We start from the raw sequence: 27,366 nt of genomic DNA, 5'->3' as shown, positions 1-27,366 counted from the left end.
GATGACAAAGTCCTGGACGAGACAGTCCATCCTTTCAGTTTCCACCGAGCAAGTTGACCAATCAATACAGACATGGCTGACCATCTCATTCTCAATATCACTTTCTTTAGAATAGGAATGTCATGCTTTGATTCCAAAACCCTTTCACTTTGCGGCATGCTAAACACTAACGGGCTGAGGTCCATGTTGCACTCGCGGATTAGCCAATGTGATACACATTACCACTTGTAGTCCTTCGGGGAGAGTTTTTACATCTGGAAGTCTGCAAAAAAAGGTCTCTAGGCCAGGGTCACCTTCTGAGAGGTCTTCAGGGACTGGTTCTGAGGGAAGTCCCCTCCCCTTGACTTCACAAAGGATTCATATCTGCAGACAGGACATGAAAACGCATGGCATCACAATATGCAAATTTCATGTGACAGTACCAAAGAACAAAACTTGACTGAAGAGTGTGATATCCTACAGTGTTCCTCATGTAAGAGTATATTCTGGGTATTTTTGGACAACTATTATGATGGCAGCTCAAAGATAAACAGGGCAACTTTTTAGCCAACAGAGCAAAGAGTAACTGATTACCTGTCATTTATTAATGGCTAGCCATGGACAGCTTGCTCTTTATGAACTATGAGTGAACATCTTTGCAGAATAAGATTTGTGAAATACTAGAGATAATTAAATACTGAGAATCCATGTTTCCACTTCATAAAACAAATGATAGTTGCTATGCAATGAGATGGCTGTGCAATTTGTCTGAGGTATTCCCTACTAAGATTTTTAAGATACCATGGAAACATGCCTGAAAGTTATGCCTTGAAAGAACCTAGTTTAAAGAGACAAAATATTTACACACTCTTTAACAAACAAAACCATGGATTTTTTTTTTCAAAGATAAGTTGTATGTTGGGTTTTCTGTCCCTTCAAAATATTCTCCAATTTTCTCCTTTTGCCCTAGCAAAGTATTTGTTTATAGTTATTGTTGTTAAAGTATAAATCCTATAATCATTTTGACAAAAAAATGCCTTATTATCTGCATCAATTGCCATCATTCTTTTCATTAATCAAACTTAGTGTAAAACTCACTACCATCTGGATCATTGTCACTGCCTGTGTCAAAATCATCACCATCATCGTCACCATCATCACCATCATCACCACCACCACCACTATCACCACCAGTGCCGTATATTAAGAGAGTCTGGCCAACTCGGTTTTTGCCTAATGTGTTTTGAAGCCTGTGATTGGTCAAAAGCTGGTCCCGTGATCTACAGGCGCCATGTCGTTACTGAAGTGCGCTCATACGCAATGCCCATTGTTAACTGCCCCTTATTTGGCTTGGTTATTTTGTTACGTCTGAGTGTACACGCTAATCCTGTGACGCGTAATACGCGCGGTAACGACATGGCGTCCAAATTAGCAGTTGGCCAGACTCTCTTAATATACGGCACTGATCACCACAAACACCACCACCACCACAATCACCACCATCATGGCCATCATCACTATCATTATTTCTATCATCATCACCATCATCACCACCACCACCACCACTATCACCACCATCACCATCACCATCACCATCACCATCACCATCACCATCACCATCACCATCACCATCACCATCATCATCATCATCTCTAATCATCATCTTACATGGACTGGTATCTCTGCCTCTCTGATGCAGTGACTGATGGCCTCATGCCCTGGGCTGCTCGCAGCAGGTGGGCCTGACTGACCCGGATGACCGACGTCTCATCATTAACTCCTCCGTCTAACTGACCGCCCTGAGTGGGAGAAAAATACCAGACACTACACAAGCTGCATTTCTGAAATATGCAAGTGGTCAGAGTCTCTTCTTCACAACTAGTACACTGGACAAAGATTACACAAATTTTTGGAATGATGTTTGGAATTAATATCCCTCAGTGCTTTGGCCTAATTTATCAGCCCAACTCACAGCATTTAACATTAATGTTTCTTTATTCAAATAACACTGGATGACATTGAATGAATTATAAAGTATGTATGTATGCCATGTAGTCAGTCTAGGCATATTAAAGGAAACCAAAACCCCAATATAAATTTGGATTGAGTGAAAGCGGCAATATCAGTAGAACGCATCCATGAAAGCTGGAGGAAATGCAACAGTTAATTCAAAAGTAATTAATTTTTTCAATGCGGTAATCGCTTGATAAGGAGACTATTAAGTACAGTTCAAGACATCACTGTCATAGATGTCAAGTTCAAAACATTTCTATGAGTGAGATTTTCATGACTCAGCATCTCGGCGCGCGCGCATGTGCGTGAGCAGGGGAGCGAAGCGACTAAGCGATGGGAGGGTGTGGGAGGGGGTGTCCGCCCTCCCATGTTAGGGAGCCTTTTTATTTTTTAGCTCTTAATGGTGCATAATTAAGTGACTATTTTTCACTTATTTTGAAAGACAAAAGGGAAATATGCCTTCAATTGCAACTCTCCCTTTAATCCTTTAAGCTATGCTCCCAATGCGTGAGAAAAATGGGTGTCATGCGTGAGATCGTGAGACAGACCCTAAATGCTTGAGTCTCACTCACAATGCGTGAGACTTGGTAGCTCTGCACTGTCGACAACATTATACAGAAAAAAACGAAGAAAATTCAACATATTGTCACTTTTCTAGCACAATGAAGAGCACTTGTAGGTGAATTGAATTGATTTGACTCAGCAGTTGTCCCTGAATCAAACAGCCAAATATGGCAGGCAAGAAAAGAAATAACAAAAACAACATTCTCAAACTTACCATGTGATCACCATTCAACTTCCTCAGGTAATTCTCTACAATGACCTCAACCTAGATAAAACGAAAACAATTAGAAACAATTCGTAACAATATATCTACAACCTTCAAGTAGTTTTCACCAATACATAAACATACCTAGTATTTAAATTCGAACAAAATGTCAATCATCATATCAGTGATATATTATATGATCTTACCTCACCCCCCCCCCCCCAAAAAAAAAAATGAAAACACAAATTTAACAATGATTCAAAAAATATTCAGAGCTTGATGACCAACAATAAGAAAAAAAAATCAAAAACAAAAACAGTATATTGACAATTTATGATACAAGAATTCTTGAGGGGAAAAAAAAACCTAGAAAATAATTTACATTATATAACAATACTACCAGATCCTTTGGAGCCACACAGTCGTATTATCAAACATTAACATAATATGATAAGTATCTCATAAATTTAGTGTGCATGGTTTAATATAGAATATATTCCAATGTATATATCATCTACAGTAATGAGGGTACTAACTTCATTCACATTGCAAAGTTTAAATCATTAACATATTTGTGGTTCTCCTGTCCTGTGCGTTTTTAGCAACAAAAAAAAAAAAAAATGTAGCAAAACAAAGGCATTGAGTTCACAATTATTACCTCGCTGCCAATCATTTCTTTAGTCTCGGGGGTGGGGTCCACTACCCCGTCCCTCAGGCTTGGCATGAAGACGACACGCTGTTGAGTTGGGGGGATCGGTGGAGAGGGGAGCTGGGGCTGAGGGGTGGGATGGGAGCGCCCGGTTGGCTGAGATGGGGTTTGGCCGGCCGGAGGCATGCTGGCATCCCCCATGGCGCTACCCTCGGGTGGGGATGGCGTTTCGTTTTCAGTCGACTCTGAGTCTGTAAGAACAGAACAACACACACATTGTAAAGACATATGAAATGGACAAGTTAGTTGAAAGATGTGTTTGCAGTCCAGTGGCAAACACAAATGCACACACTACTTTACAGATCTTTTTTTATTAATAAAAAGGTTAATCAACTGATTCATGTACTTACTTCATGAATTTTTGCACATGTCATATATTTTGGGAGTCTGATTTTTTGCGAATGAGGACTTCCCAACATAATTTCGCGAGTGGTTTAATTCGCAATCTTCAAGTATAAAGTAATGAACATTCATGTCTGGATCAGAGTTAAAGTTTTCCTGTGTTTTCAAATTTGCAAATAGCACCCACCCCCAAAAAGTTTGTGAAAAGAAAAACTTTGTGAAATATACCGCATTTACAGTAGCTCGCTAACAAACACTTGTATAATGGCTTGAACATACAAGTAAAAGCGTAAAAGGTTAAGGTTATTGGTAATCACAACGTCATTCCATGACCAATCTGAATCTCTATGCACAGTCCACAATTAGTAACTCTTCCTGTTTTAGGGCATTTTTTTCGAGAGCTATTTCAGAACTACGTTCAAACTTCAAGAACCATATTTCCAACGAGACGGGCAGGGCACATCCATTCTTCCATCAGTATTTCACATCACTTGCCTTCTCGCATGAGTTCGGTCAGTAGAAGTCTGGACATGGCCCCTGCTGATGCCGGATTCCCATTGAGGTCCGAGTTGGTCAGGCCCCTGGGCAGGTCCAATCTGAGGTGGGATGGGTCCATGTACCTCCAGACCACGCCATCGTCGCGGTCAGTCCCGCCGTTTTCGATGTCGTCCTCGTCAATGAGGTCATCCTCGACGGCCGTCAGCTTCATGGAGGTGGCCAGGGCTCGCTCGGCCTCGGACAGACTGGCCAGTCGCTGGTTGATGTTGCTCTCCTCCAAGTACTGGCCGTACTCGCTCTCGGACACCGACTCCAGGAAGGTAAGCTTCCACTCGTTCGCGTCCATGCTCCGCCTCTTGAGGGCGCTAAGCTGGGGCAGGCCCTCCGTGGAGTCGCGCCGCTCGCTCTGCATCAGCGTGCCGTGGATGGCCTCCAGCTGGGCGTTGTAGAGCAGGGCCTTCAGGTCGGCCCCGGTGAAGTGGTCCAGGCGCTGGGCCACCTGGACCAGGTCCACGTCACCACCGAGGGTCATCTTTCTGGCCAGGGCCTGCAGAATCTCCACTCTCTCATTCTGTGCCAAACAAATGATGATCAACAGTAGAAACTACAACTCTACTCAAAATCTGATGACGACATTTTGCGGTGATGTCATCACATGTCATACTTGTTTCACGCAAATTAGAACCGTTTCATCTTTCTTCTCTGATGTACACAACCAATGATAGCACATAAGATTTTCATAAACTTCTGTAACAACCCTTGGAAGTAATGAGTTGAATTTATCACTCAAAAACATGTGCAGCATTCATCTCGATGATCATTACTTGCGTCACCTCTGGCTTTGATTTCATCATATGATCTTTGACTTTATGATCCCAAATCTTCAGTTTGATCTTTGTACGACCATACATATGTTTCTGAGTTTCCAAGAAGAGCTTCATCCTCATTTTCTAATTCTTTGCCTAACATGTTTAGTTATTTGAGACAATGATGCACAGACAAAAAAAAAGACTGTTATCATCATGTCACTGACACTATTCATGGCTACAGCAAAATGTAGTAATAAACTTTGATAAAAAAATTTGACAATGCCCAAGAATGAACATATACAACTAAAATGGTCAATGGCAGGACTGTGATCGACTTACAGCTGTTGGGATAGGGCAGTAAAGGCACTTGTCCAGTCGTCCAGGCCGGAGGAGGGCGGGGTCGATCATGTCCGGACGGCTGGTGGCACCGATCACATACACTCCTGGAAGAATTACGTATGATCAGTTGCAACATTGTCACAAGACAGTCCACATTTTTACCCAAACAGTTTAAGGAGAGACAGTCTCAAGGAGAGTTTTGCCACAAAAAAAAACCAAAAACATCAAAGTCACAGAAATGGACCCCCCCCCAAAAAAAAAAAAAAAAAAATCGTACTAATACCAGGGTTTATGAAATGTACAGTAGCATGGCCATGAGAACTCTCTATTCAACCCATGAAAAGTAACTTCATGAACATTTTGAAAGCTCACAATTGAGAACAGCTCATTATGTCTGATTTTATCCACAGCACCAGCGATCGATTGCTGTAAGTATTTCTGTAAGATATCTCTTCCTTGGTTGCATACTCCTTAAGAGTCTTATACCATAAACTGGGCTGACAATCCCGAGCATGATTTGACACTGAATACTTTCATCACACGTGCTATGTGCCAAACTGATGCGGCTAGAGCGCAAAGCAGCACGGCAGATTATACTGAGCCGTGGCTTTGACTTCAGGGAAATCCACACTCATCACAAAAATAAAAGAGAAGGGAAACTCATATTTTGCATGACGTGAGGCACTCCAAAACAGCAAATGACCTATATTTGTGATTTGACAGTTTTTACTCACCATTTACCGGCAAAAAAAATATGCTTCTGAAAATCTTCTGTTATCCCCCTCCCCCCCTCAAAAAAAAAAAAAAAATTCTTCTCTTTTTTTCTTTTTTTTTCCAACATCATTTGTCAGTCACCCTCTGAATGTTTTCTGCCCTTCAAAATCATATCTGGGTCCCTTTTCTTGATAAAGGTATACAATTATCGCTGGTTACAACAATCACAGTGAATCATGACTAGTTCTCTAACTACTGACATAGCTACAGTACTACAGATATTGTACAATGTCGATTGCAATTGCTATAAAAAGCTGTTTAATGAAATGAGGTTATGGCTCTGCAGATTGAACGCACAAGTGTAATCGTAAGAGATTATAAGCAGCACTGAAAACAAAGAAAAGCTGGGGCTAGCCAATCAACACAATGTCGTCCCCAAATATGGCATGTGGACACAGTGTCCTTATTCTCACCGTCCAGCCCCTCCACACCGTCGAGCTGGGTCAGGAGTTGATTGACCACTCTGTCAGTAACCCCTGTGCTGTCATGACCTCTCCTGTGGGAAGAAATTGGATCAAAATATACAAATAAAACATAAAAATCTACTTGTAACACACTTATAACACAGCAATGTAATTTGGGAGGAGGCAGGGAAGACATAGAAAGACATAGTTTCTATGATTCACAACTCAGTCAAAACTGAACAAAAACAATTAAAAATGAACTAAAATAAAAGGTCAATAAAATTTTGCACTTCATGAATCTATTGTCTCATCAAAAGCAAAATAACAAAACAGAAAGAATGAATCACAACAGGAAGACATGTTGGATGACATGAGAAATTAATTCCTGTGTCAAGATCAATCAATTTAGTGTGCAGTCAAAGTAACATGAAGGGGAAATTATTGTGTAATCCATCCGGATTTTTCTTCCCCTCAATCCCATCACCACAACTACCACTATCACCACCACCATCACTACCATCATATCAGCAAGCTCATTCTTACATTCATCCCATCATCACAACCATCACTACTACCATCATTACCACTATCACCACCACAACTACCATCATCATATCAGCAAGCTCATTCTTACATCCACCCCCACCCACCATCACAACCACCATCACTTGTCCACTTCCCTTCTCCCCAAAATCAACATCATCACCACCACCGCCATCACCAACATCCTCATCGTAACCACCATAAAAATCCTGTGCACCATCACCATCATAAGTCTCATCACATGCTAATCACTATCACTTCCACATAAAAGAACATCTAATCATCACATTCAGAGCTCAGAGGAAAGACCTCTCCTCTTTGATACTCACCTTGGTGCCAGGGAGTCGAATTCATCAAAAAACAGGATGCATGGCTTGGCACTCACTGCTCTCGTGAAGAGATCCCGCACGGCCTGCTCGCTGGCACCGATGTACTTACTCAGCAGCTCCGGTCCCTGCGAGACAGACATACAAATGATGCATTCCACATTAAAAATAATAATGAATAAAAAATCCTGTCCCTAGCGACAAAGAGGAGCGGGAAGACAACATGCATTTACATGAACAGTCTTGTATTTGCATCTGTTCCCTTTTGCCATTAACAACAGAGTACATAGCTTGACTGTAAAGTTGGCAGAGAGAGGGATCTCCTCATTTTACGTAAGAAGAAACACTAAACTGTTTCCTCTACAAAGATCTCTTGTGAATTCCTCTGTGCCATATACAATTAAAAAATAAAATTGTATTTGCTTACTTTTCTATTTATCGAAATACAAAGTTGATATTACTATAATTGTATACAACGTTTTGTTGAAACTTGTGTGATTCAAAATTCCTTAAAATATTCTGTACTCATGTAAGTGTTATGAATATCACTTTCTATTATTTTATATGGAAATAAATAAAAAAATATATATATTTATACTAATTTCACCAGTGAGCATACTTTCAATAAAAGAGCATATTAGTACCATGTACATATGCCTGAGTTAGGAAACACATTATACACTCGGAACTGCATGAAACCACCAATCTTCCTATCATAAGATCTTAAAAAAAAAAAAATCAAGCAAGAAAGGGATGCTTTATACTTAACTTCCCACACTCTACAAGTTACAGGAGTAGAAGGGAGAGCTATGACTAACTCACCTTGATGCTGATGAAGTTCAGACCACACTCTTTGGCTACAACGCTGCCCAAGAGGGTCTTGCCGGTGCCAGGGGGCCCGTAGAGGAGGAGGCCTGAGCGTAGACGCAGAGGGCAGTTGGCAAACAGTTCAGGGTACTGTATGAGAGAGGGGAAAAAAAACATACATACAAGGATGAAATATATGTTTCAATTGCATCCAGACATTCTGTAGATATTTTGGTGCAAAATAATCTCTACAGATACAGGGTTAAAGGGAAGCAGTCCTGAGATTTTCACTGTACTGATAATTAAGAAGAGTAAAAAATATAACCTTTCACCAATTTATACGCGTGGACATCAGAAATTGTCTCCGTACACGATTTTAAAAAAAAAATTCCTGCAAGCGATCGTGTAAGAGTCTGCCAAAAGGTGCAACGTCATTGATGCCCTACTCTCAAGTTGACAGCCATGCCTCAGAAAACCAATTTAAGTGTTCAAAATGATATCTGATTTTTTCATAATATGTGACAATATGTGGTTTTATTATTTCAAACAAGATATTTCAAGCTTATTTATATATACAATTAATATAAAAATAAATAGTAAACATACATTTATAAATAACTAGGGATGACGAGCAGAACATCGCTGGAAAGAGTTGTGCATCGATGACGTATGACTCTCCGCCATGACTTACTCATTTGCAGAGTCACACTTTTTTAACCGAAATGTACGAGCTTATTTGGTGATTTGAAAGTTTGTTTTTGATGAAAGTAGTTCATTGGAGGTACCAACAACAACATATTTTTTTAAATTTCGTGAGGACTGCGTCCCTTTAAGACACAGGGAGACGGCTTGCCAACACTCTGGGGACAAATCAACAAATATATTGTAAAACCAGAAACATTTGCGGGATGAAACTTTCGAGAATTGCTGCCGACGGCCTTTTTTGCCCCATGAAACTTTCGTGAAATGCCACTGGCATTTTAAAGCATTGTGTGGACACAAAAAAAAACTTTCAAGTGCATTTTACTTTTGTGTATCTTCGCTCCTCGCGAAATTTGTGAAAGTTTCACGCACACAAACATTTCTGGTTGTACAGTACACTCATTTCAAACATTCACAGATGAATGGTTGACATCTTGGAATATATGGACTGATGGAGCATGGGAACACAATTTTCATCAGAACTGAGGACCTTATTATTTTAAGGGGAATGAAAATTGGCAGAAAAGTTGACTTTGCATATTGCACTGCAGTAACAAAGACTTCGAAAAAACAAAAAATAAGCACAAATTTGTGTACACTCGGACAATTATGTGGCTAATCATAACAGTTTGAATGTTGCAAGTCATCAAGGGCAAAGTTACCTTGAAATTAATTCCCTTTGTCATCTGACTCTGACCATGACTTGCGCAATGATTCTAAGGTGTTTATTGTATGGAATTCATATTTCGGTTTCACAATATTCAGTTTCATATTGCCTCAAGACTCGATCATTCCTACACTTTGCGCAGGAAGTATCCCGGATATTACATCACCACACATCCTTGAAGACACAGGAAGTACACTTTACCACATCATGCCAATAGAAACCATATTAACTGTCTCTTGTGTACAACATTCTCATGTAAGGATTTATACACTGCCAAGCGAAGTCTCTGTTATATGACCAATATATTTCCCACTTGCCTTGCAACATTTACCACAATAGCATTCCCGATGTGTGTCTTACTGTCCTAAAACAAACATTTGCTTATCTGATTTCTTTGATTTCCCAGATTTCATCTGAAACCACTTTCCCTTTGAGACGGATGTGGTTAACAATGTTGTTGTTCAGAATAGCTAGTCTTATGATCGGATGTATGATTCAGCTGACTATAAAAGCTGATGACACTGGTCAAAGTTGCAGTGATGCAATAGCCATACTTGTGTCTTTCATCCAATATTAATCGCATTCATTTCAGCCTAACAGAATCAACTGCACACACACATTTTTATTCTTGTTACAGTTTTAAAGGTATTTACACCACAAGGCACTGCAGGATCCTGATGTGGTCTAAATCAAAGTCAATTCCAAAGCATCACAGACACACGCACAAACAAACACTCATTCAAAACTTCAAACACACACACACACACACACTTTTAGTTTTTGTCAATCTTTCATTTTTCTTTCTTTTTCATATACACAATATAACAATTAGTTTATTACAAAATAATACAAGTTACAAAATGATACAAATAATACTACACACACACACACACACACACACACACACACACATACACACCACATGCCTTCATGTACGATGCAAGCCTAAGGAATTCACACTGCCAAATACACACTCAGTCCTAGTATGGTTAATATGGAAGATGTTTGAAAATGCATCTTTTCAAATACACACACACACACACACACACTCACACACACACACACACACACACACACACACACACACACATACCCACACAGACAAACACAGTTACTCCTAGTACATTTCAAATGAAAAACATTCACAAATTTCCAACTATTTGTACATACACATGCATATATACACAAGAATACCAAAACAGGCATTCCTAATAGGTGCTTTTAATCAATGGCATACACACAAACTAGAGAAGCACTCTGAATGCACAGACCTCTGCCAAGCAGCTCATTTCCACCACTGATCCCGTTCTTCCATCATAGAGATCAGTGATTTCCACCCATACACATGCACGCTGAAAATCGCCTGATTTCCCAATATAGAAGCCTTTGTTACATCATAAACCCTCAGCTGCACGGCGCGCCTTGCCCTAGCAGAAACTAGAGCACGCACTTTAGTGCGCGTGTGAAAACCTCAACAAATGCACACCTCAAACTCCTAAGTTCATTGACCCCGCCTGCCAAAACATCGAAAATCCTTCATAAAATCCATAAAAATTCCCAGATTGCTACCAAAATTTAATCATCTGTTCCTTGTGTCATCCTCAACCTTTCCTGCAAGTTTCATCCAAATCCGTTCACAACTTTTTGAATTATTTTGCACACAGACAAACAAACAAACAGATGGCGATGAAAACATAACCTCCTCCCTTGGTGAAGGTAATAAACATACACAAATACACACACAGATTTTAACTCACTTTTGCAGGAAGCTGCAGAGTCTCCACAAGATCCTGCTTGACCTGCCCCAACCCTCCGACATCCTCCCATCCCAGCTCCCCCGCACTGTGCAATGGAACGTCCCTGAGGGCGGCCGGAGAGTAGTTGTTTAATGCAACCTGAAAGTCCTCTTGGCACAGGAGAATCTCCTTGGAGGGGGGTTGACCATCTTGAGCTGAGGGGCATAGTTATTGTGATATATTGCTGAAATATAGATATTCATCTCACAATCAACAGCATGTCTTCCCAATGCCAAATGTCCCAGGAAACCAATATAAAATTGCAACAAAACTTGATACGCAGTTTACGACTGTTCAGTACTGGTTTGCGTGTCCTCATAAATGTCTTTCTTTACAGCTGGTTAAATCAAGCTGGTTGTGAGAAATGATAAAGTTACACTGTAGTAGAGCAATCACAACTTCATTTTTCACAGTGTATGTGCTAAAAACAACCTTATACAACCAACCAAACAAAACATACGTAAAAAAAAGAAGATAATTACTGCAGATGCCAGAATATACAGACAAAAGAAATTGTGCGGAGCCCAAAGATTTGCCTGCATCTGTTTTGACAGCAGTCTATGTGAATAAAGGCCCACCACTGCCACAATGTTAAAGGTATTAGCAGCACCCAATATGCTAAAAGATATTAAACTAGTTTGGATCATAAAATGGATTTCACTCATGTTACAGGAAGATAACTACGAATGACAAAAAAGCAAACCAAGAAAACAATTTGTGTGCTTCATTCCACCATAGTTTCATATTGCATGAAATGCATGGAAATTTTCAAATCACAGAATGTTCACTTTTCTGCAGTAATAACAATGTCCAGCCACATGAGAAATAACCTTAAGGTTCTGGAAGGAGACTAAAGAAACAAGGACATAAAAGAATTTTTCTCAACTCACATGGTGTGACAGGCACTGACCGCTGGCCCTGCGCGATCTCTCGTGCACTGCCCGCATGCACCGCTCGCTCCGTGATGGTCACGAGGTCGGCTGCCACGTACCCATCCATCTGGCCAGACAGAGCGTTGAGGTCAACCTGGTTCAAGGTCTGGAGGCTGACCTCCACTTTGGAGTGGATGACCGAGGACAGGATGGACGCTCTGTCCATCTGGAAAACACAAACAGAGAGAAGCATTGCAATTTGAAACATTTCTGGTGTAATTACAGGCCAACTTCTATTATACGGCCATCGATCTCTCTGTTATCCAGACGTGAACTGGCTGACAGTTTTTATGATGTTTTCATGTATTTTCAGTGCCAAATCTCACTCAAAACAAACAGAGAGTGAAATAGACCCATGCAAATGGACATAAAACCATTAGCAATTTTGCTTTTGAAGCTGAGATAATAGAGATTTATAGCTACCGCCAGTATCTGAGACACCTTTATCAGCAGTGTTATCGTAAATACGGACAGCAGCTAGGCATCTAGGAAATGATAAATACTGTCACTTGTTGCTCTGTCTTAATGCTTGCGTGATCTGATCTGATATCCAAATAAATTTAGGTCTGTCTCAGCTTCCTGATATGCTAGTAAGTGCTGTATTTCAGCATATTTCTCCAATCCAGTTAAATTGCTAATCTGGATGCCCACCGGTCCAAACCTGGCCGGTTAATCAAAGTCGAACTGTACTATGTCTTTGGCTATTGGTACACACTTCCATTCCTTTGGAATCAACTTCCTGACAGTGTCAAACGATGCTCAGCTGTCTTGATGAATTCAAGTCTGATTTGTTTATCTCACCTGTTGGTAAACTAAATGAATTTTGGTTGTTTTCCTCATGGACACTTTTTGACATGTGTTTCAGTCTATTTGTTCTCTGTATTCATCATTTTCACTTCTTTACATCACTTCTTCTCACACACAGCACTTTAAATACAGACTTTAATTTGCACTTTAATACAAAAGTGAGTATCATTGCAACTGTGGCGATGATGTAAGGATCACAAATAGCATCTGCAGTCAAATATTAAGCAAAAAAAAAAAAAGAAAAAAGAGAGATAAAGAGATGCAATAAAACATAAGTCAAATATCAAACATAGGTCAGGTATCAGCCCATCAGAATTGAGTATTGAGAGACTTATGTCTGGCTTATGTTTGCTATCAGCTTTAATGCAAGTGGAGGGTGTTTCATAAAGCTGTTCGTAAAGTTACTAACAACTTACGAGCGACTGGTGATCAGTTCTTGTGCTGAATTATGGAAATTCTGATATGTATAGCACATCAGAACTGATCACCAGTCGCTCGTAAGTTGTTCGTAACTTTACGAACAGCTTTATGAAACAGGGCCCAGGGCCCAGAAGGTATTGGTTCCAATGAATTCGTTCAGATGAATCTGTTCAGAAAAAATTCTGTGCAGTGCCAGCCAGCTTTCACAAGTGACTACCACCGCACTTTGCACAAACAAACAAACAAACAAACAAACAAACAAACAAACAAACAAACAAAACATCCTGAACTGACCTTGTCCAGTGGATTGATCTCAAGGCAGGCCTGGAAGAGATGGATACCCCTGGAGGAGAGCAGGGACTGGTGGATAGACTTCTTGGATGAGCAGGTGGCGATGACCCCTATGCGACTCTTCTCGCACACCTCGTTGGTCATCAGATCCTTCAGAACTGAAGGGGTCAAAGGTTAGGGAGGAATTTCTTCATGCACCGCATCTGATTTCATACAATATACTGCAAAACCAGGAATGCTCGTGTGCATTTTAATTTTGTGATTTTTTCGCAAGCCAAAATTTGCAAAATTAAAACGCATGCAACAGATCTTGTCTACACTATATGCATTAAAGTCCAGTGGCAATTCGCAAAAATGTAATGCAGCGAAAAAGGCTGTTGGCTCCAATTTGTGAAAATTTCATGCCACGAAATTATCACACTTTGCAGGGTAGTCATTCACATCCTACATAAACCACTGACATGTGAACTTTCATTCACAAGTACACACTAGATTGATTTACAGCTATTAGTCTCCATTAAGATGATAGGTTCGCTGAAGACGATCAGGATGACTGCACAAATATGATAGTTTGGGGTTTCTTTTTCTCTCTCTTGAGCTGATATGCTGTATCAGAAATAAAGGAATACTCTTAATGGGATCATCCAAACAACTATGCTAGGGTTAAAGAGGAAGTGACTAATTAGTCTGCATGTTTCAATAGCAGTTCTATGAATGAGTAATGAAACCAGAGCGTTCGGCTGGGGGACCCGATCGAGCACATGTATCCCCCGAACCACCCCCCCCCCCCCATACCCCATTTGGATGATTTTTTTTTAGGCTAAACTGTTGAATAATATGGCAACTGGGAACCAACAAGAAGCACAGCCAGGAACGTACACCCAAGCAGATCCTGAAATATTTACCGCTTCGTGTATAAACACGGAACAAGCGAGGGCGCCACCACCAAAAACAATAGGCATCTTCATTTCACTATAATGCACCTTTTTGCCAAATTTGAAGAAAATCTGATAAGAAATGTGGCTGATAGAGCGCACACAAGAAATGTGACATGGCATCCAAGTCGGAACACTGAGGGCGCCGTCACCACAAACTGTTGTGTCCTTCACGTAGAATGACCACCCATACACCTCCTTAGCAAGTCTGAATAAAATCCGTTGAGTAACAATCAAGTTATTGCATAAATAAGCACTTTTGCAAATTTTGACATGATCAGGGTGACCTTTGACCCTGTAAAAGGTGGAACAGTGAGGGCAGCATTATCAACAGGTATAGGTGTATAGATTTGACTATGATACATTTACATACCAAATTTGAAAAAAATCGGTCAAGAAACGAGGCCAGCGTCGCACACACAAGCAGACCCTGGTAAATTTACCTTTTCATGTATAAAGATGGAACAAGCGAGGGCGCCATCACCAAAAACAATAGGCATCTTTGTTTTACCATAATACACCTTCATGCCAAATTTGAAGATGATCTAAGAAGAACTGCAGCCAGTAGAGCGCTCACAAGAAAATCTCTGCAGCGGACGCGGCGGCAGCGCAACAAGGCCAAATCCATAGTATCCTTCGAACTCTGTTCGGGGGATATAATAAGGCTAATGCAGCACCAGTACCTTGGGCCAGTCGCTGATTGTAGATGGCCTCTGGACCCATTTCTTGCTCGGGCCCCAGTGGGGCCGCTGTCACATGATCCAAATCGTCCAATAGGACGACGGAAGGCTCTCTCCATGATGCTTCGTTAAATGCTTCCTCCCATATCTTCCGGATGGCATCAACTCCCTTTCCTGTGAGCAACCAAGAGAACCGTGTAATATAAAGCATACTCTCTCGCATGCAAGACAGCAGTTGTTACATCTAAAAGCAGTTGTTAAGTGTAAATATCGATGACAATTTTTGATTTGGCTTAAGGTATTTTGCCACACATTCTAGGTACACAAGAGATTAACACACATCTTAACTTTTGTACTAGAAAGAGGGACAGAAAGCATAGCTCAAAACAACATATGAAGGTGACATCTAGGGCATTCAATCCTGGAAAGTTTCTTTCAATCAGCATCATAATACATGATTAACCAATTGTGTGTTTTGAGTGCCAATTTGGTACAGAAAATCCCATAGTCTTGTACACCTTGCCCAAAGTCTGCGGGCACAGAATGGGTTATGGTTTCACTTGGCCATGGGATGAGATGACATTGCAAAAGAGGAGCAGTGTTCCCAACGCTGCACTAACCTTTCAGAGAATGACACTCCACAACCTTGATGAAGGCGAGCAGCGGCCACTCCGACGCCTCCTTGCAGACCGCCCTGGCCAGGGTGCTCTTCCCGCTCCCCCGGGCCCCGCACAGGAGCACGCCCCCGTGCCTCTGACCCGGGACTGAGGCGCACAGCTGTCGCCCCAGGGGCCGGGCAGTCAGGGAAGATGTAAGGTGCTCGAGAGCCTCCTGACCAACTGCTGACATGATTCTTGAAATGAAAAAAAATAAAGAGTACAAGATTACTCAGATTGAGAAATGCATATAACAATGATATCATAAGAAATGAAAGTTTCATACTCAAAGCTTCAGACTGAAGAAGTTATTATAATATGAAATCTTTTTTTCTTTCCTGGTATTCATATCAAAAGTTTGCATACTTTTATCATTGTTTGTAAATGAATATTGGAGATAGGTGCAGAAATTCCCCTGACAAAGAAAAAGAAGATCATGACTACTTGAATCCAAGCTCAAGACAATTTACTCATCTCAGAAACTCACCCCATCTCTCTCAATCTGTAACCCCTGACAACCGCATCCAGTTCACCCACATCCCTTGCAGGAAGTTGCTGTGTCCCATCATCATTCGTCTTCTCCCTTTTGGGTGGTCTGGGGGCCATGTGCATCTTGGCATTCCGGATGACGAACGGGTGTAGCAGGTAGTACGGCTCAACCACAGACTCCTCCACTCCTTGATTCACGGATAGCAGGAATTCACCCGAAAATTCTGCATACCATGAGAAATCAGACACGCCACAAGAGAGGAAATCGCTTACAAATGCCTGTAAGATGTGCATCACAAATATCATAGCAAGCATCGATGTAGCTAACCCAATGTCATTTCAAGAGAAAGGATGCAACTTGAAGATTCCAAAAGCCATATGTCTGATCTTTCATATCATACCAAAGATTTCAAATTATATACTGCATTTTGATATTCTGTGTGATGGTCATGAGAGATACAGCCATTTTGATGTCTTCACACAGAGCATTGTAAAATGGCTACCATTCACCCTACCTACACTTTACTTATACTTGAATGATTTGTTCAGCCGAGAAATCAACAAATTTAAATGTCGTCATTTAAACAAACATTCTATTTGATGCAATTCTCTTTATCAGACAAGACACTAAACTTCCAATGAGCAGCAGTATCAAAGAGCCCGATGCAAGAATGTCCTCTTTCTATCACTTCACTTCACTGCTTCCAGCACGCAGGAATCCTACAATATCCACTGCCACATTAGCCACTCTGTCCATCTGTAAACAGTGCTGGGGTCAAAAGAATTTTGCTGTTGTTGTAGTGTTGGTGGTGGCAGTGATGGTGGTGATGATTGTGGGTGTGGTGATATCATGATGGTGATGATGATGGAGGAGGTGATAGTGGTGTTTGTGTTGGCGGTGGTGGTGATATCGGTGGCGATGATGGTGATGATGACGATGATGGTGATGAAGGTGATGATGGTGGTGATGGCAGTGATGGTGGGGGTAGTGGTGGTGGTGGTGATAGTGGTGGCAGTGATGATGGTGATGATGGTGATGATGATGGAAGTGATGATGATGGAAATGATGATGATGATGATGATGATGAAGATGATGGTGGTGATGATGGTGGTGGTAGTGGTGGCGGTGGTGATGGTGATGGTGGTGATAGTGGTGGTGACGACGGTAATGGTGATGGTGATGGTGACGGTGGTGATAGTGGTGGTGGTTGTGATGATGATGGTGATGATGATGGAAATAATGATAGTGATGATGGCCATGATGGTGGTGATGGTGGTGGTGGTGGTGTTGGTGGTGGTGATGGTTATGATGGCGATGATGATGATGATGGTGATGACAGTGATGATGGTGGTGGCAGTGGAGGTGGTGGCAGTGGTGATGGTGATGGTGGTGATAGTGGTGGTGATGATGGTAATGATGATGGTGATGATGATGGTACTGATGATGGTGATGATGATGGTGATGATGATGGTAATAGTGGGGATAGTGGTGATGGCAGTGATGGTGGCGGTGGTGGTGGTGATAGTAGTGGAGGTGTTGGTGATGAATGTGATGACGATAATGATGATAGCGGTGGTGATGATGGTGATGATAATGATGGTGGTGATGGTGTTGGTGTTGGTGGTAGAGGAAGTATTGGTGATGGTGGTGATGACGATGGTGGTGATGATAGTGGCGGTATCTATACCACAACTCACCAGGTGTGATGGGAAAGCTGAGGAGGTTGCTGTATCGCATGATTGGTATTGGAGAAATCATGCAGCTGACACATGTCAGCCACTGAGAGAAGGCTCGGAGAATCCGTGTCTCATCCATGTTAACAGCCTGAAAGGAAATTACAATTGACATCAATTTTGAGGATATATGTATATGTCTACATGCATTTGCTCCAAGAAGAGCATTTGACATTTATAATATTGAGGATATCACTGACATCAACATATCTGGCATCAACAGATTTGGCATCACAACATTAATAACACAACTACTGACCTTTAACTGCCAATTGATTTGTTCAAAAAAGGAATTACCCATCAAAATTCTGCACATCACTTCACATGAGAGCTTTACATGTAGACCTGGATAATAACTTTAGTGCTGTTCTCTTTTCCTTAAATGTGACCGAGCATCACAAAACGAACAAAAAGTCGCACGCACTGATTTTGTGTGAGGACTGAAAATAGGTGAAAAGGGTCAATTTGGTCAATCTTGACTTTTTTATAATTTCTGGAAGAGCAAGTCTTCTTCTACATTATGTAAAAACTTGGCATCATAAAATGTACAGGAAAGCGTGTTTTTTAGCAGTTTATCTATAACACTTTTTTAGAATAGTGTGATTAGGTGTGTCTTTAGAGTCCCCCTTTTATTTCTTTAAAAAACCCTGTACACACTCTTCACTTTCAACTGTAATAACTCTAGAAAGGATAATGCTACTGCTTTGGAAGTTGGAATTTATCATGGACAGAATGTGTTAATAGAACATGCTCAATTTCAGCTTAATCTGATAATCCCTTCATTGTGGTTAAACCGATTGTTTTCATCCTGTTTTTGTCCCATTCATTGCACAGTTAGCACGACTTGGTGAAGATTAAATGCTCGAATAGGCCCTGTGCTTCAGAGCCTCTTTTCTCAGTTCACACTTTTCTGAAGTGTCTGCTTTCTTTCCAATATTTAGATCCATTTGATATGAGTTATACATAATTTTAAAGCTTGAAGTCTGCTCTTTCAGAATCTGCTCTTAACTAAAAATCCATGTCTGCCGACTTTTCTGTGTTTTGTGGTGCAGGGTCACAAATATACTTTTCTCCAAAAACTTTCATGAAGTAAAGAATTTTCATGCAATCATACAATCATATGTAATCATATATTGGCAAAGTCCTTTACCATGCATTAGTAAAATCTTTGCACATTTTGTCAGTTGCCAAAGAGATTAGCTAGGTGAACATACAGCATTTATGACAATGACTGCACAGATTCCACTGATATCACAAACTAAGAGTTCCCTTTTGGAGGCTGTAGATGGCCTTACCAGGTCAAAGGCAGGAGACAAGGTCAGATCCTGGATGGGAAGGGGTGGATTGACAACCGGCTTGAGCTGGACCCGGGCGGAGAGCTCCAGTCCCATCTGTCTGCGCAAGAGGTCTGGGATCTGGATATACCACTCGGTGGGCTTCTCCTGGAAGACGGTGGAGGAGTAAGGGTTCCTGGAGTCCTTCTTGCAGTGGGACTTCAGCTCGTGGCAATGGACTATAATTCTGACGACGCAAGATGTCAGTCCCTGCTGCTTCTCACTTTCTGCAGGGCTACTCGCATCACCCTCAGGGGGTTTCCCCTCGGTGTTTGCTCTGACACCAGTCCTGTTCCCGGCACCCTGGGCAACCTCTCTCTTGGCCTCAGCCTCCTTCTTCGCCTCTTGAATCAGTTTCTTCTTGAGGTCCTCATTGATCTCTTTAGGGGATGGCTGCTTTGTCATCCTGGCAAGGAAGGTGACGTACTCCGATGAGGGTACGTTGTCATCCTCCATGTTGGCAGCGTACTGCCACAGGAACTTGGAGTCTCCCATTGAGCTGAGGTAGACAGTGGTGGGTTGCATGAGATGTGTCAACGAGTTGTCCGGGCTCATCACGGTGGAGCTATTCGAGGAGCCTCCTGCATCTCGAGGTTTTACCACGTGGGAGTTCAGGGACATCTGGCGGGTGAAGCGATTGCTGGTCTTTCGGTGCGTCGTCTCCGGAGATGCGCTCCGCTTCTGCAACATGTCGCTGGCCTCGCTGATGGAGCTGGACGACATATTGCGAGGTATTCCGGGTGCCTTCCGGCTCCTCCGGTGGTTGAACATGGGCTGGACCCGCGCCACGATGCGCACTTCCTTCCAGAACCTCGCTGCCATCTTGAGCCGGGCGTCTTCCTCGTTCGCGCAGTCCTCCCGGAGTCTCTTCACATCCTCCTCCTTGACGACAAGGGACAGAAGCTTCCTCCACATCCTGTAGGACCAAGGAATGGCATCGTCCAGGGCCAGGGGATCCACTTCCCACGGCATGCTGGGAATACTGCCGGCTTCCGCCTCGCCAGTCACCTGACCAGTATTGTGGCTCCACACATGGTCAAAACTGCTGGAGATGGAGTTCATCGAATCGAAGTCGCTGATGTAGCCCGACACGGAGGAGCTCCCACTCCCGTCGGAGGATGAGCTGCAGGAACCGGAGTCTGAGCGGGCTTTCGTCTGCAGCGCGCCCACACCCGGCCTGATGTCACCCCTGACAGGTGAAGCAGATCTGACCGAGGAGAGGCGATTCTTTGGTGTCACGATCATCTCTGTGTTCTGTTCCAGCCGTACACATGGTGCATCTGGTTCAATGGAAGCTGAAGGGGAAAGATCATTAAAATAAGATAGCATCACAGAAAAATATCTCTTACCTTATCTATGACAGATTCCACATTTTAGGTTTATTTGGCACACAAAAAAATATATATATATCTTCAACATTTTGATTTAAGTACCAAATTTGCTGAACATTTGAAGTTGAAATTGAAGATTTATTGCACACATTATCCTATCTATCCACATCAAGTACCACTGAGTTCCTTATTTCACAATAATCCCCATATTTACACTGTACCGTCTTGACAAAGGAAAACATAACAATAAATCATTAAACAAGCATTATATAAAGAAAGTACATCATAAAACCACCAAAGGTCAGGTATTTCTACAAAGACACATCCTCCAACAAATCCGTACCCAGCATCTGGTTAAATATGTTGCTAAATAGTGCACCAACAACTTCGGTAAGTCTTACCAACTTTGATGAATATGCACATCTTCTTGTCTATCCACACAGGAAGTACCTGCCCCGCCCATACAACTCTGATCTGATCCAATAAATGTGACTCTACATAAGAAGAATTCAGCTCCTGAAGGGAAAACAAAGGACATAAACAAAATGAAACGCTTCACCTGAAAAGAAATGTATAATTCTGATGCACATGTCAAGAAAATCTGTGCTGTTGTTATGACCAAAAAAAAAAAAAAAAGTTTTAGCTCACAACATCTCTCTCAAATGAAATGTGACGACTGGTTCTATTTCAGTAATCACCAGAAATACAAAATAACTATTGAGAAAGTGAGGTGTCGAAAGAGAGATGATCAACTTAAACTGCTATTCTGCTTCTCGTTAAACTATGAATAGAATACATTGGAAAAACACAACAACAGAAGTTCCATCAAATTAAGACATTAAAATCAAAACAAACAAAGTACAGAATTTTAAAGTTGCGTATGTTTTTGCCAAATAGATATGTTGGTCCACTAGCTGCTCCATTATGCATCAATGAGAGGGAGTGACATGTGTGTACAGTTGAACCTCTCGTATCCGGACAAGTCGGGACCGGGGCTCATCCGGATAAGGAATTTGGCCGGATACAGGAGACTCAATGCTTTATACATGTACATACAATGTACATACACATGTACTGATGTATCCCATTGTAGTACCACATGTAGTAATGTGTACTTCAGAATACTGCAACCTTTTTATTGAAAACATTACATTTGGGGATGTTTGGGGATGTTAAAATGTCTGAAGGTACAATGTAAGCAATTTGGAAGGAAATTTGATGTAATGTATGTTAATCATGTTGGAAGTAATATGTAATTCATGTGTGTTTGTATAGGAGTTCTCAAGGAGTTGGGAATCCCCCTTTCCTCCCGTAATTATTTTTAAAAAATCACGGCGAGATTGCGTCCGTATAATAGAGAGATCCGGATAAAGGGAGGCCGGATAAGAGAGGTTCAACTGTATTTTGGTTTGCAACAGATGAGAAAAGCTGCTTAGTTTGCAGCTTCTGAAGAAGACCAAATCTGAATTGTTACTCATTGAGCATAAGCAGAACTTGACAGAGACACTTCAGTTTCACAGTTTAGTAGAAGCTAGGTGATGATACAAATACATGCTTATACAAATCTCTTATCAACTGACTGATGAAATGTTTAAAATGGATATAATGATTACCTAACTGTAAACATGCATCTAACAATCATGCTCATAGTCATACCCAAAGAGCCACCTGACTGTCAAATTGCTGTGAAACCATTTTTTTTTAATAACACATTCATGAAGAGTTACAATGTAAGTGCAACATACCAGTATTTCCCAGTCATCCACAGAGGCAGGTTCAACAGTCAACTTGTAGCAAGACCAAACTGAAGTTACAGGTTTCATCAGGACCTAACAAAAGAACAAAAAAAATAACAAAAACAATAAACATTGGTATAATGCATATAATATGTGTCTGGAACCATCACGTGTGGTCTCAACCACAGACTTTACTGTGGCTTGGAGCAACACCTCTGACAACCAAATGGTTTAGAATCACAAGTGAAATGCTAAGGTAAATTAGGGTTTGATGTAAATTCAAAACACATATTGCAGAAATAAGAATGACAAATCAGAAAAGGTTTATTACAGATTCTGGGCTGGAGAATTTTTAGTATCTTTCACAATAAGCAACACTAAGGACACTACGCCAATCAAGTAAATTTGCAAATTTGTAGAGATTATATTCACTCACTCCAGCCAGTGAGAGACTTTGAATGACAGACAATGAGTGACATACGTTCAAACACTTGGTTGGAAGACACAATGCATGTTCTCCAAAGCCTCACGCAATTAACACAGAAAAACCTTTACTAGTGTGCCTTACTTCAAATAGATAGACAAAAATGTTGACGGGATCAGTATCATAGACAATTAATCACAGGCTTTATGTGACAAGGAGAAATCTTATTCGACTAAATCTGAATCATTGTAAACTCAAGATAAGAAAAAAATGACAAACCAGAATGAAAAAAAAAACCCAAGAAAATAATATTCTAAATTAATACCAATAACAAGAATAAATACAGCACTCAATCTAGTGACCTATTCTGAGGTGCAGAGGGACATAAAGAGCAAATTACATGCAGTTGTACATGTTAAAGTGAAAAGGAAAAGATAGTGATACCAATCGAAATATGAACAAATCTAATAAATACTTAACCAAAACAAGATGCAAACGTATGACTTCAGATTCTTATTTACTGTTTTTATGGAGTCTGTCAATCGGACCCTCAGTAGAAGAGCATTCCAGAGAAATGGGGCTGCAGTAATAAAAGCTTTTTGTCCAAGAGTTCTTGGTCCATTGGACTGTTAATCGTTCACTATTTACAAGAGTGGAAATTTCTGCCAGGAACATTTATTCTGAGACAAGGTTTTGCATGTATTGTGAAGCCAAAGAATATACTGCTTTCTATGCGTGGAGCAAAATCTTATTTTTGTTTTCTTTTAGATACTGGTAGCCAGTGAAGACTTGTAAGGACTGGGGTAATGTTAGAAAAGCGAGATGTTCCACTGAGGACCCAAGCAGCAGAATTTCGAGGACAAAAATAAACACTAAAATTACCTCCTGTCCATGTCTGAGACCAAGTTTGGCTCCAAGCAAGCCGTTGATCTGGATCGCGACATCGCCATGGGATGCCCCTGGTGGGGAGCGGCTGACTTCTCCAGCCCAGCTCAGGTACCCCTTGCCGTTCTCCCCCCATTGGATCTCGAAGGTAGACACCTGTGATGGTGATTGATGGTAGTTACTTAGATTTATGGTATATCTGCCATTTATGAACAACAAAACTTTGTCTACAGGCATAATTTCTAAGATAACAACAACACTATCAATACATCAAAATGACATTTTACAAACCCTCACTTGGAAATTGAAAAGGGCTCCTCACACGTCTTTTTCTTCCTTTCTTTTTTGTATACTAAAATGTATAGCACATTGATTTGAAAGGAAAAGAACTTTAGGCAAGCTCCATAAAAAGGACAAAACTTAACATAATTGAAAATAAACTGTCACAAAAAAAAAAAGAATTCAATGTTTGTACTACAGATAATTTTATTCAATCTCTAATGCAATCGTTTGATCTCTTTGCTAGGAATACATTGTTCTGCCTACCACATCCCCCCATCAAAGCAAGAGAAAGAGAGACTGGGAGAGAGAAGACAAATAAAGAAAGACCCATAATGACCAAACTATAAAAATGCACTTGCCTCTTTCCGTCTGTACTCGTGGGCCCATGAGCTGGGAAGACTCATGAAACAGTTCTTGGCAGAACCAAAGTCCACTGTTGCTATCTTCGTTGTGCCAAACATCTTTCCCCTAGTCTGTCATCCACTGCATTTACACTGTCAGAGCATCATCATGTATGTACCTACTGTAGATCATCCCTCACAGAACGGTCCCACAAGGACTGTGAGAAAACATGCTCCAGCAATTGCTCTTCTCATCTCATGACGGGGTCTGGATGGTGAGGGTAACAACAGTAATGCAATGTCTTATATCATTCTTTTTTTAATTTTATCATAATGATATTATTATAGCACTTGCCTAGCCAAGGACAAACTAGGTCTAATGTACAAAAGGTACATTCAAACTAACAGCGCACTGAGTGACATTGCAGCTGATTACTATTTTTGCATGAGTCTATGGAGTATGGTAGCTGGACAAGATCTTCAGAGCTCTACCTGTCTAGACTAATAAAAATAATTTAATCTAACGTTCAACATCTCTGAAAACTCATCACAATGGCATATTTGTCATTAACCATTGCCTTGACTGCTTACATATCCGGCTAATGCTGTACGGGTATGGGTCCAAATCATCTTGAATGAAGCGCATTTACGCAACAAAAACAACAACAACAACCGGTGAAAAACTTTAATACTAGAGTACATGTGTCAACACATCAACACTGCATAGAAACTGACCACCCTCTATATATGGCACTGCGCGTACAGAACGAAAATGTACGCATGGAACTACGCGCAATGGTGTTCGATTCTTCACTGGGCTATGCTACTGAGTGAAATGAGATGAAAACAAGTAAGTATTCGCTCTAAATAACCTAAATTTACCAAATCGAATCACTTCTCTCGTGTATTTCGACTCGTGTAGAGTATGAAATCTTTGAAGGCTTCCGTGGTGGTAGAACGTTGGGTGGTAGAAGGCTTCATGGTGCACCACGTATTCTTTCTGGAGTATGTGAGTGGCCCTGATCGAAAAGGGCCTACCCAATCCCGACGTTTCGGCAAGCATGTTCTCGCCGTTCTCGCAGTTCTCTTGGAACGGCAAGAACATGCTTGCCGAAACATCGGGATTGGGTAGGCCCTTTTCAGGGCCACTCACATACTCCAGAAAGAATACGTGGTGCACCGTGAAGCCTTCTATCATCCATCGTGTAGAGTATTTACCTCCCGTCATAAATTTGACGGTTTTGACCGCAAAATTGTCATTACCCCGCTCTTTCATCCTTCACCTCGTGCACATACAGGACATAATAATTTTGTTTGTCAGCCACTACAGATGTGCGGTCGAAAAAATTTCATACTAAACAAACTTGTAATGAAACTTATTTTCAAATTGTAAACAATTCAATTACTAACTCATTTGTTCATCTCAATTATGATGACAAGATTCCTAATGAAATTCAATTCAAATTCAACAAACAGTCCTTCAAAAGTAATATTGAAGGATTCAAATATATTCAAATATCATTAGGGGAAAAAATGACGGCTAGAAAATAGCAATGTCAGCTTGTTGGAAAAACGCATTTACATAACTACATAAGCTTTATACGTATTGTCAATAGAGGGCGAGGTTGTCGGTTTCAATGTACAGGGCCGGGCAACTGAGTGCGGAAAAAAATAACACCTCACGCATTCGAAGCTGCCATCTTCACGTTACAACACAAAGCTAGTTTAGTTAGTTTTTACCTCAGATCGCATTTTCAGTGCGCGCTTGTGAATCCTGAGTATTTTTTCCACATGTGAGTAAAATTTCAAGCAAATTGAGATTATTCACGTTCCTATTGATAAAAAACATTAGGGTGTCAATGTGTTGGACACCCAACCTTAATAGTATTAACAGTAGTAGGTTTTGCCTTTAGAAAAGTTGTCCAGGTCTTGTGGTTGTGCTTAAGTTCCTTTTAAATAGCTTTAGATCTAACGCTACATCAACATACAACTTTTTTACAACAGCAAATCAAGCATATCAGCTTACATACATCCAAGCGTGTGGGACTACAAATGGAATTTCACAACAATCAGTGCTAGTAGGGTTGGGGGTACCACGTATCGACACCCTAAGGATCTGTAGCTTGTTTATTCTAAAAATATAATACAAATCCGCCTAATTCTTACCTCAAATATGCCATAAATACTGCAGTTTTGAATGTCGTGACCGTCTCGTTGATTATGAATCTCCGTTTTAAAATAGCGCAATTTTAGTGCGTGCGTTCCGTTTTCTTCGCGCAGCTAAAAAGGGAACCTTGCGATCGACACCCCCTCTCCTCCATAGGTATACACGTGAATTTCACAGCATAGGTATACACGTGAATTTCACAGGCCATAGGTAATACACGTGAATTTCACAGCCATGCGTCGTTACTGATCGGATGTGTAATTTTTAGCTTGGTTTGTTTGAGTTTGATTTTCGTTTCTTCGTTTTTATTGTTTTTATAGCTAATGACACTTAATCCCGCGCGTACTTTTTTGTTCTATACGCAAACAGCCATGATACGCAGGGTGTCGATGGGAAGGTGCCCTGTCGATAGGTGGTGCCCCAACTATACTAGTGTTTATCAATA

The 27,366-nt window shown here is 41.0% G+C and overlaps 1 protein-coding gene across 1 annotated transcript; it reads right to left on the bottom strand.

Annotated features, from left to right (window-relative positions):
- Window positions 1-278: 278 nt before the first annotated feature.
- On the bottom strand, window positions 279-24,887 carry LOC139735005 (peroxisomal ATPase PEX1-like). Its single transcript, XM_071645780.1, has 22 exons — window positions 24,773-24,887; window positions 24,129-24,287; window positions 22,832-22,915; window positions 21,488-21,602; window positions 19,717-21,050; window positions 18,386-18,512; window positions 16,686-16,911; window positions 16,163-16,395; window positions 15,546-15,716; window positions 13,931-14,085; window positions 12,384-12,575; window positions 11,889-11,898; window positions 11,439-11,632; window positions 8,328-8,462; window positions 7,509-7,633; window positions 6,646-6,728; window positions 5,459-5,562; window positions 4,308-4,881; window positions 3,420-3,661; window positions 2,771-2,821; window positions 1,648-1,778; window positions 279-363 (listed from the first exon to the last, which is right to left on the bottom strand). The coding sequence occupies exons 1-22, from the start codon at window positions 24,872-24,874 to the stop codon at window positions 279-281; spliced, it is 4,632 nt and encodes a 1,543-aa protein (XP_071501881.1). The 5' UTR covers window positions 24,875-24,887.
- Between the last annotated feature and the right edge of the window lie 2,479 nt (window positions 24,888-27,366).

This window comes from Diadema antillarum, unplaced genomic scaffold (genome assembly GCF_040938485.1).
Source record: "Diadema antillarum isolate AM-2024a unplaced genomic scaffold, OU_Dant_1.0 seq00000561_RagTag, whole genome shotgun sequence".
Taxonomy (NCBI): domain Eukaryota; kingdom Metazoa; phylum Echinodermata; class Echinoidea; order Diadematoida; family Diadematidae; genus Diadema; species Diadema antillarum.
This window is presented reverse-complemented; position numbering and strand designations above follow the sequence as displayed.